General features: G+C 34.9%; 1 protein-coding gene across 1 annotated transcript; it reads right to left on the bottom strand.

Annotated features, from left to right (window-relative positions):
• Window positions 1–459: 459 nt before the first annotated feature.
• On the bottom strand, window positions 460–6,784 carry LOC122037191 (bromodomain-containing protein DDB_G0270170-like). Its single transcript, XM_042596651.1, has 3 exons — window positions 5,738–6,784; window positions 1,574–2,894; window positions 460–1,459 (listed from the first exon to the last, which is right to left on the bottom strand). Exons 1-3 carry the CDS (start codon window positions 5,810–5,812, stop codon window positions 984–986), a joined length of 1,872 nt encoding a protein of 623 aa, XP_042452585.1. The 5' UTR covers window positions 5,813–6,784; the 3' UTR covers window positions 460–983.
• Window positions 6,785–11,890: the final 5,106 nt, after the last annotated feature.

Genomic DNA, 11,890 nt, shown 5'->3' with positions numbered 1-11,890 from the left:
GTACAGTTATTCCTCCTACTAATCAAAATATATTTAAATTAAAAATGTAAATTTCAGTTAGATGAAATCAAATTTGTTTGTCTAGAGTTTATAGTAATAATAAAAAATAATAAAACGAGTTTTTAAAATTTATGGACTTAATCACTGCGTTGCATGCCTAATTAATTAACTTAACAACAACGCTGTTATTGTTGAGACGTACCGTTGGAGTACTGATAATCCAATGCAAACTAAACTAATCGGTGCAAGCCACATAAACACATGTTGATTGTCACCATGTCGATGCCTTTTCTCCTTGGTCTATCTTATAAATTTAAGATATAATGGATATCTTATATAATTTTAAATAAATTACACTATCATATAACTCTTATTTATTGAATTATTATTTTAATGAAATTATATGTACTGCAACATCTCTAAGTTAAATTTAATAAGTAAATTTGAACGCTATGAGAATGGGAAAAAAAACAAATTCAAACTGTTTCCTAGAACAAAAATGTCAACCTATGACAAAATCTTGTAGTGTGAATGAATAATATCCCCTTTCATTTTCTCCTCCCCCTCATTGTACATTCCATTTATATGAGAAAGATGTACATCAATACAAATCAGAACCACCGCTCCATTCTCAGTTGTACTAACACTCCAAGACAATTCAAGACATGGTCGAGTAGGCTGTTTCTCATTTTCTTCCTCTTCTTTCCTTGTCATTGAACACTGGAGCTCATTTGGTTACCTGAATGACTTGCTGATTCCATTTGGATGCAGGCAAAATCCTGGACGGGTTGGGGTCAACATGTCATCCGGCTTTTGAGTGTGCCATGAGTAGTTCGTTACACATAAAAGAGGCTCCATATATTGAATCTGCAACAAGTATGAGCACAAACCAGGAATAATAGCCATACAGAAACTAGCGATTCATGCTGCCTGGTCTCTTTCGAGATAAATTGGCAACTTCCAGGTAATTTGAACCCCATGTATCAGAAAGGAACCACATACGGCATAGCGAGAACATTCTCTGACTCAATTTTTATTGTCTCGGACCAAACCTGGGGAACTTCATTAGCATTGGCCTGAAGCTTAGAATTTGACTTTCGGTCGTGACAGCTGCTAAAAACCCACTCCTGGTCATCATACTCAGGGTATCCATCGACTTTGGGAATTGTGTATAATCGATCGAGGTATACACAATCTGGGTGAGGAGTTGCACCAACTTTAGTCATGTCAGTCTTTGCAGCAACTGGGTACATTGACAGAGCTGAGGATGACTGAGTTTTCGTGATGCTATTTTTGATGCATTCCTCTTGGTCAATGGCATTTAATGATAGTTTGTTGCCAATGGCTTCAGGTTTTAATCGAGGAAAAACAATATCAGATGACTCTAGTGTGCCGTTCTCTTCACATAGGGGAGTGGAGAAGTTTGTGTTTTGAGTCTTGTTAGGCCGGAAATTAGTGTCTGCAATGTCATAGCAAATGTAGTGATAAAAAACAAACAAAATGGGTTTACAACAGCATAGCAAGGATGCTCGCAGTATTATGGTAATGTATATAAATATACTGAAGAACTTACCATTGTGAATGCTATTTTTCTCTATTTCTTTCCTCTTCTTGATGTTCTCATCAATGATGTTGTTCTTTGCATTATTTATCTGAGAGGCTAAAGGTTTTAGTCTGAGAGCATCTAATTGATTCTTTTTCCTGTCATCTCTAGGCTCTTTTTGTTCCTTATCTTTTTTGACTTTCACCTTTTCTTTTTCTTTGCCCTTATGTTTGTCTTTATCCTTGTCCTTCTTATCAAGATCCTGGTTCTTGTATTTCTCTTCTCTCTTACCACAAGCTTCCCTCTCTTTGTTCTTCGATTTCCCTTCCTGAATCCCATTATTTGCATCCTTCTCCACAAGTCCACCCATTCCATCATTTCGTGCAACCATACGGTCCTTGTTCGCTCTGTCTTCTATCTTAACAGGAAAGCTAGAGTTGACATTTTTATGAACAGAGAGCCTGTTTGCCGAATGGCCCATCCCATTGATCGTTCTTTGCACTGAATTATTGGAAATAATGGCAACTTTGTTATTATTGCAATCATCAATCTCCACAGAAGTTGCAGGGGATGAGCCTTTAAATCTTCTATGGATTGATCCGTCCAAGTTCTCCATCAGTAATGATACACCCCCATTTCCTCTTTGTCTGGTACTAATGAGCATGGACACCAACTTCTCCATGGCATTTTTCTCCTTTTGTATTTCACTTTTAGAGACCATCCCCTCATTTCTCTTTGGAGTTGAATTATGGAAATTGTCAGCCGGTCTTTCCATGCTACCAATCTGCCTTTGTGGAGCAACTGCGGAGGATGGAAATGCTTTATGATCTGCAGACCTTTTTTTATCCATAGTTCCAACGCTTTTTTGAACTGGAATGTTGAAGTTCCTGACCTTTTGGTTTTCTTCCGTCTTGCTATCATCTTTGATCTCCCTGTCCAACACCTTAAACTTAGATTGATTAATTTCTTCACTGGAGGATGGAAATGTTCGATGACTTGCAACACTTTCTTTAACCATTGCAGTCGCAGCGGCCAAGCTTCTGATGCTTTTATGAGCTGGAAATTTGAAGTTATCATCCTTTCTGTTTGCTGCCACCTTCTGTTCATCTTTGATCCCCCAGTCAAAATCCTTAAAATGATTAATTTGCTTAGGCTTATGGTTGTTCTCTCCAAGCAAATTTCCATCAGGAGACTGACTTTGTTTGTCAGGCCTCCCATTTCGTATACTGCTTCTGTCCTTCCTATCCTTTTTCTTGTAGTCTTTGTGCGTTTCTTTCTGAGATTTCTTCTCCTTGTATCTATCTTTACCTTCTCTCTTTTCTTTCTTTCGCTTCTTCTCTTTGCGTTTCTCCTGAAAGTTGAAAGTTAAGACAACAACAGCAAGGCATATCAGTTTTCCAAAATCAGCATCCTTGAATAAAAAGAAACTAACACCAAAACACAAATTAATATGCAAACCACATGAATAACTTTGGTTCATTTTCTGCAATGTCAAAATTAAGACCACAATAAAGAGCAGATAAATTTCTTGCTATGTAAGATAATTTAAGTATCTAGTCATCAGATATGACCAAAATTATACTGCATTCAAAACTTTTAAAAGCCTCTAACCCACTGAAAATTTGACTTCCATATATCAAAAAAATGGTCATGGTTTATTTCGACCCAACAACTAACACATATAAAATAAACCTAGAGCATGTTTAAACCACCACATATATGCAGGGAATTTATAGAAGTTTGTGGACCAGTTTTTTTACTAGCAACTTACAAATGACATCCTTGACTAAGGGGAATCCTATATAGCGTATGCTTGTTTCTAAATAAACAATTGGCGACAAAATGTGGCACATATATTAAGGCAACTATTTACCAAGTGATCAAATGAGACCTCTATAACAGCATAGTAAAGATGTGATTTCAAATAAAATTTGACAGCAGATCAAAGATCATTGACAAACAATTAGCCTTAAGATTCTGCCAACTTCTACTAGCAGTTCCATCCACAGATGAAGCTTTCAAGAAGAACTACCAAATCAATATTTATTTTTTTAGTTGGAAAATAAAATGTGAATAAAAATATGGCTACGGAATGTCCAACACTTAGAGTAAGGTCTATTGTAACACACCTTTTGCTGTGGCAATCTTAAACTCTATTATCAAGGTCACTCCAATATACTAGTGGAAGGGAGAGTCTCGAATCAATTTCTAGTTATAAGTTGCAACTGATTTATGTATATATCTTATTAAAACTAGAAAATTAGGTAAAATAAACTTCATAAATTAAACCACCATTGTTGACAGAAAGCTTCTATGGTCAGTTAACATCAAAATTATAAGTATCATACAACAACTGTGTGGCCATAGAAATTGGAAATATCATGAAATAAGCCCGAGGAGGACAAACTCTAAAATAGGCGAAGGACTTGAAACATTTGAAAGGTACAATATATAATGAGGAAATCAACTATGTAAAATTTAAGACTAGTTAAGTTTTCCAAAATATCCCCTTTTTTATTCATGAAGCAAAATGTCATCCAACATTAATTGTCGAACTATCAAAATTTTGATGTCATCCAAACTGAAAGTAAGCCCACATCTGTATGTGATAAGGCAGAATAGGGCAGTGCTTGCATCTCTCCATGACTCATCCTTTGATTCCATCTATCAGTTATGGTGAGAAAATGAAACACTAGAAAGAGAGAAGGGGAAGTGGATAAAACACCAATGGACCGTTGTCAAAGAAAAAGAGTATTTCATGACTCATCTTCCATTTCAGCTACTGATCATGGGAAGGAGATGAAACAATATAAAGAGAGAGAGAGAGGAAAAGGATATGCAAAAGCATTAGTAGCAGCAAAGCGAAGTAATGCAAGAATTGAAGAAATAGAGATGCAATCATATCCTATACTTGTACCTATTCTGGTTCCAATTGTGTCCGTCCAAGTCCAACCAAGTTTCAGTTGTTGACTGGAAGACATTTATAGACATGTGAAGAAACCAATTTTTATATATATATCGTAGTAGGATTATGTAATATGGGTCTTGAAAAATTATAGTACAATTGTTTCTCATTCAATGGTCAATACTCATTTTGTTATCAGGAAGTGCATTACTCAACATGTTTGTTACAATTTTGTAGTCTGATGCTCCAAAATTTCAATTCAATTGACATTCTAGTTGCTATAGAATTCAATTTACCTTTTAATTGTTGTAGACTAAATATGTGGAGGTAAGGAAGCTAAGCCAACAGACATTATAGATTAAAACTCATTTAAATTGATTTTAGCACACCTTGAAGCGTACAATAGCAAAATTAGTCCATCAACTAGACATTGAAATTCTGACATAGAGAACATTTTAAACATTTTTTAAAATAACAAATAAATCTTTGACAGCCATAATAATACCACAAAATTCATGATATTCTGAAATTTGACCATTGTAACAAACAGTACCATATACAGACTAGTGATATGCATTATTGAGAAAAAAGCAACAGAGATTTTCTGTTTTTCTGTACATGGACAGTGCTAGTGACAATTCCAACCCAAAACCAGGCTATAGAGAAAGAGTCCTGAGAGAAGTTTAGTGACAATGGTACATAACTGATTGGGACATAAGAGCATTAAACACCAGTATGAGTAAGTCTAGGTTTTCCAATATCCATCCATGATCCAAGGGCATGTGCCATAGCTTTATTTGCATATGGTCATTACTTAGACTTGCACAATAATAAGTCTAGACATCTCAACTTCATGAAGTGAACAGGAAAGCTACCAACATTTTCCTTCAAACTACTAGTGAGTGAGGTACATATGCCAATAAAAATGATAAGATCTTTCATTGGTAGAAGACTGGACATCAGTTGTAACTCTATCCCATCTAACTTAATACAAGATTAGTTCAAGTTCTCATCGTAATTCTGAAGGGCCCAGTTAGTGAGTAGGAGAGACTTGTGATTACCAATCTAAAGAAAAAACAAAGCAGCTACTGATCAGTTAGCTTGCTTCATGTCATAAAACTATCATGTATCACCTAAAACACTGATTTTCTGATTAGCTTGTTTCCCTAAGTTAGAATGATACTTAAACTACCCTGATAGTTCATAAATTAACTAGTCAAGGGCCAAGGTTGGGAATACAACAATAGAGACAAAACCGGCAAGTACTTTGATTAAGTGAAAAAAGGCACCTCGGCTTGTGAGTCTAAGTGGTCATTTGTCTTCCTTTCATATCCTGTTGGAGAAAATGGGAAGCAGCGAGACATTGCACAGTGAACCTGGATCAGCTACAAAACTTAGTATCCAATACTGCTGTTCCAGAAAGGGAACAGAGAGCCACCCATGCTCCTGCTGCTGCAACATGTTCCCACAATCATTTCCAGTTTCAGGTCATCTTCATTAATTTCACTGCGAGTCACCACCACAAATAACCCAAGCAAACCTGATCATCTTAAAGTTGGAGTAAAACCTGCCAATCACCAAATAGCCTCAGTCAATACGTTTTTTTCCTGCTCTCAGCATACAGAATGCCCACCTCCTACGCCAGCACTGAATGAATCAATGAACTGATCTACCGATCTAAGCAATCTGGAAGTGCGACACTCCTAAAAACTTCTCATAAGGTGACCGCTCACTGTCCTAGAAATAACACTTAGAGGTCAAAAGAGGATATTTTTCTCTCAACCAAAAAGCTAACCCCAGCAAGAACCACCATCGCTTTAGCAGCCGCAAAGACGCGAACCGAAACGCATCAAAACAAATCTCCGCAACACTCCGGAAGCCTTACAAAGTCCAATTCTGGTGTCCCAACACTAACCTCGTAGAGCAACGGAGGCCGACAAGCCGAGCACCAAATCCGAAATAGACCCAAAGAAGGAACTTTACAGGGTTCGAGCAAGGATTAGAAGTGGCAAGGAGAACCGATGGACAAAGAGGAAGCACTTTTACTAAAAATACTAGCAAGAAAAATTGGGAAGTCTGCTGGGGAAAAGTTCCGGTAAGGAGTTAGTGGCCAGAGAGAAAGGAAGATCCAGACTTTGACGCCCAATCACCTCTGCAGTTCGACTCCCGATACGTATACGCGCGGATCGGCGGCAAAATCGCCTCCTTGGGTTTGAAGATGTACAAGAGGCGGACGATTTGTTCTGGGTCGTTCAGGGGATGGATTGAGCTAAGTAAGCTGCGGCTCCTTTCCGTCTCCGATCAAACAACCACTGGAAGTGAGAGAGAGAGGTGGGCCGACCGGCCGAGCAAGCGGGTGTATTTATAGGCCATCTCCCTTGTGATAAACATGAGTAATATTTTTGGGGAAATTTCATTTAGCTTCTAAAGTTTCCCTTTCTTTTCCATACACCTTGATAGTTTTAAAACCAAATAAAAAAAAATAATCAAAAGTTCCTTTAGAAGGGAATTGACCTGATCATTAGACCCTTCGGATCTGATGTGGAATTATCTATTAACCAATTTGATGATAGGACGGAATTACTTGTGAGCTGGTTAATATTTCGATTTCAAATTAATCATGAAACAATGAGTTAAATTCTCGATTCATATATTCATCTATTTTTAATAAAATGAAGTCGACTTTGTTTTATATTTTGAATGGTCAGGTTTAATTTAAAAAAGATAAATAAATTATATGTATTTTTATTTTTGATTGTTTTAATTTTTAAATTTATAAAAAATTATATATTAAATATAAATAATCAGGAATATGACGATTAAAATTAAAAATTAAGATTTTTCAAACTAGATTATATTTCAAATTCTTAAAGTCAAAGGATGAATCCATCTGTTTATCAAGTAATAAAAAAATCAAAAAAAAGAACAAGATGAATTCACTATTTATTTTGTAGATGAGATAAGTCTTGACAATATAATTTATGCCTTTTATTAAAATAATAATTTGTAGTGATAATATATAGTATATAAATATTATTAATGATAATATATGGTATATAAATATTATTATAAGTAAAAAAAATAAAAAACATATAAAATAAGAAAATATATAAAATATTAGAAAATAAATAAGTATATCTTAAGAATAATTATTCTCTAATAATTAGAAAATAAATAAGTATTTTTAATAATAATTATTCCCTAATAACTAGGAAATAAATAAGCTCTAATATGCCCCTCAAGATGATGCCCATAAATGACACCAATCTTGCTGCAAATAGCAAACAACCGAGGTCGAGAAAGTGACTTTGTAAGTGCATCAGCCAACTGATCCTCAGTAGGAATATGAGTAACTTGTAGTTCGGAGGCCTACACCAGATCATGAATAAAGTGATAGTCAATAGCCAGATGCTTCATCCAAGAGTGAAAAATAGGATTAGCTGAAAGATATGTAACACCCAAATTATTAGTAAAAAGCACAACAGCCGTGGTAACTAGAAGAAGTAGATCTATCAAAAGTGACTTAATCTATTGGATCTTAGTTGCTGTAGAGGCAATGACATGACATTCAGCCTCAGTCGAAGAGCGTGCAATAGTGCGATGTTTGGTAGATTTTCGGGAAACCGGATTAACACCCAAAAAATAATAAATGCACCATAGAATACCGATCATCCGGATCTCCTGTCGAGTTCGCATCGGAGAAACCATGAAGAGTAAGAGGTGTATCCGCAAAAGAAGAATGCTAAGATCCCTATTACCATTGAGATACCAAATAGATGATTCATAGCACCCCAATGCGTCTTTGAAGGGGCATGCATAAACTGTGAGAGTTTGTTGACCACAAAGAAAATATCAAGACGAGTCATACAAAGATATTGTAAACTTCTAACCACTTGTCGGAACTTAGTTGCATCAAAAAACGAAGACTCATCATATAAAGTAAGACGAGAGTCATGTTGACGATAGAATTCATGCACTTTATTAATGATAATATGTGATATATAAATATCATTACAAGTAAAAAACATATAAAATAGGAAAACATATAAATTATTAAAAAATAAATAAGTATTTACTAATAATAATTATTCATAATAATTAAAAAAAATAAATATTTTCTAATAATAATTATTCTCTAATAACTAAAAAATAAATCAATATTTATTAATAAAAACTATCCCCTAATAATATCTGATGATTACAATTGAGAAATCATACTGCCATTTTCCTTCTCTACAAGTCGTTTCTGTCTCCTATGGAAGCTTCAAATGCTTGTTAGGTTGGTGCCTAACCTCAGGCACTCTTCGTTTCAGGAGCTCTCTGGTCGCCATTTTTTTTGCTGTTTGTCTTTGTCTTGGTGGCCATAGAGTCCCAACATTTGCTAGAAGGAGCTCCTTACCCCCTTTACTTAACCTTTAAGGGCTTCTCAAAATGTAACATTTTTCTTCTCGTTATAGTAAAAAGTAATTATGCTCATCTTAGGTACTTTTTATCATCCGTTTTCAAATTATGTGAAAAAAAATAAATCATAAAGTTAATTTATAGTCGATCATCAAATGACTAAATGATAAATTTTTTTTTTTTAAGATATACATCTGTCGAAAATTAACTCTTTATCTTATTATAATAAAATTATCATCCTCTAGACATTCCTTTACTCGTGGTAGTCCTTTGAAGGGTGGATCATAATTCCTCGAGGCATTTTTAGATCGTTCTTCTGTTTGAATGAATTGATGATGTTCAACTGAACATCAAATGAACTAACACAGGTGAATCTGTATGCATTTGGCATCGTTCATTATTTGTTTGTTTACTCAGTCACGTTCATTATAACAGCATGTATCTTACTTGCTAGCCTTATATATTGAATTCATTTATGAAAAAAAAACAAATATATATTTTTAAATAGACCTGACGGACGGCTCAGAATCATAAAAATTTTTAAATGTGCTCGAGTGAGATTTAATTACTTAGATAGAGTTTATTTCATCTTCTACCATGGCGCTATAATCCCAAGGATAATATATTTCTTCTTTAGTCTAGTAGTAAACATTTTTGTTAAATTTCTGAATGATTTAACCTTGCTGCTCTAGCCGTCAACAACATGGATGGTTCAGTGTCTATAAAGGTAAAAGATCCTTTGGCTCACAAGAGGGCTTCTATGTTAAAATTTAAAATATTTTATTTATTAAAATTTTTAATCATTTTTAATTTGTCTGAATTTGTAGGTGTTAACTATTCTTAATTTGTTTGAGTCTTCATATGTCTAACTATTTGATGTCATATCTGTATTTCTTATCTATTAATCCTATTATATAGGAGATAAAGTTTAAAAGTTCTTATATAAAGCCTATTTATAGGCTTATTAAGTTTTTCCATTTCCAATACATCTCTTTTACTTTTTTCCTTGTCATTGTATCAGTGATATCAGAGCCAAAAGAAACAGTAACTTTCATCTTGCAATAGCAAGACTCAATGGCGTATGACAACAATTTTGCCAACAGCTGTTAAAAATTTGCCAACATCAGCAAAAGCTACTGATACAACAATTCAATCTCTTCGTTGGATTCGAAGAAGGCATGCATGGATGGAAGACTATGAGATAACAAAAATTGAAGATCTAATCACTCATTTTACTTTATTTTCATATTATGATCCTACAACTTTTGAAAATGCCGTCAAAGATGCAAAATAGCGTAAGGCAATGGATGATGAAATTGAAGTCATTGAAAGAAATAATACTTAGGAGTTGACTGATCTTCCGAAAGGGCACAAAACCATTGGTGTCAAGTGGGTCTTCAAAACAAAGCTAAAAGAAAATGGTGAAGTTGACAAGTATAAGGTGCATTTAGTAGCTAAGGGATATAAGCAAGAATATGGAGTTGATTATACAGAAGTTTTTGCTCCCACTACAAGACATGACACAATCAAATTAGCGATCATATTAGCGGCACAGAACTCATGGTCTATTTACCAGCTAGATGTCAAAATTGGTGTTCTTGCATGGAAACTTGGAGGAACATGTATTTATTGAACAACCCCTTGGTCATATTAAGATCGGAAATGAGCATAAAGTATTAGATTAAAGAAAGCTCTTTATGGATTAAAACAAGTTTCACGAGCTTCGTATAGTCGCATTGAAGCCTATTTTCTTAAAAAAGGCTTTCACAAATCTCCATATGAACACATACTTTTTTAAAAAATTTGAGAAAAGGGGAAACTACTCATTGTCTACTTATATGTAGATGATCTTATATTTACTAGAGCTAATGATGTCATGTTTAAAGAATTCAAGAAATCTATGATGGTTGAATTTGAAATGTCTGATCTTGGTATGATACATTACTTCCTTGGCATAGAAGTAGTGTAATCAATTAATGGAATCTTTATTTCTCAAAGGAAGTATGTGCAAGAAATTTTGGACAGGTTTCTGTTAGTTAGAGCCCTAGAGCCAATCATTTGATGATTGTATGGACTCATGTATATCATATTCTTAATAAAGGCATTGGTTTTTGGTTATTATGCTTATTTGTATTAGTGTCAGATAAAATAAGTATAGTAACGTCCTTGAGTAGAACGTTCATACCTATATCAATCGATTAGTTGAATCGATAATGAGATGATATAGGGAACACTACTCTAAATCATTCCTAGTCGAGTATTAGCATTCAGGGACAATGATAATACAATAAGACTAGCATGTAGGTCAGCTCGATGACTTGATCTCACAAGTCATAGATATGGAGATATCAAGTTGACACATGGGTATACATTAGAGAATGTATACTGAATGACCCGCCATGAGAAAGTATCATGGATCGTTATATGAGTGTCATATACTTTCTCATGTGGCTATTAGTATGACTATTAGTCCTTTGACCTGAAGTCACCATGGATCCCTACATAAGGAGTTATGTACTTTAGTTTCGTCAAACGTCACCCGTAACTGGGTGGACTATAAAGGCGATTACTGGGTATGTAACGAATTATGCAGAGGGATGTGAGTGATGTAGATGGGATCTATCTCTCCCATATGACGGGAGCGACATCGCTATTCTTGATAGAGTGAGTCCACTAAGTGCATGGCCATACCCAAATGAGTCAACATTAGATGTTGAGTTCATTTGATCGAGTGAGTCTACTTGGAGTTCAAGATTTAGATTGATTAGAGGATGACACGGTCTATGCCTCACATTGATCAATCTAGATGTCTAGGATAGAAGGACAATGTCACATATTGTGAGGAGTCACAATTAGTAGTCACAAGGTGATGTCGGATCTCGACATTCTTGTAATTTGGGTAGTAATGATGTGTTGCTAGATACCGCTCATTACTTATGCTCCTAAATGGGTTTAGGGCATTGCCAACGTTACAAGAACCTATAGGGTCACACACTTAGGACAATTAGATGGAGATTAGGTTCATATGATGAACCAAGAGG

The sequence above is a fragment of the Zingiber officinale genome, unplaced genomic scaffold, assembly GCF_018446385.1.
Source record: "Zingiber officinale cultivar Zhangliang unplaced genomic scaffold, Zo_v1.1 ctg243, whole genome shotgun sequence".
Taxonomy (NCBI): Eukaryota; Viridiplantae; Streptophyta; class Magnoliopsida; order Zingiberales; family Zingiberaceae; genus Zingiber; species Zingiber officinale.
This window is presented reverse-complemented; position numbering and strand designations above follow the sequence as displayed.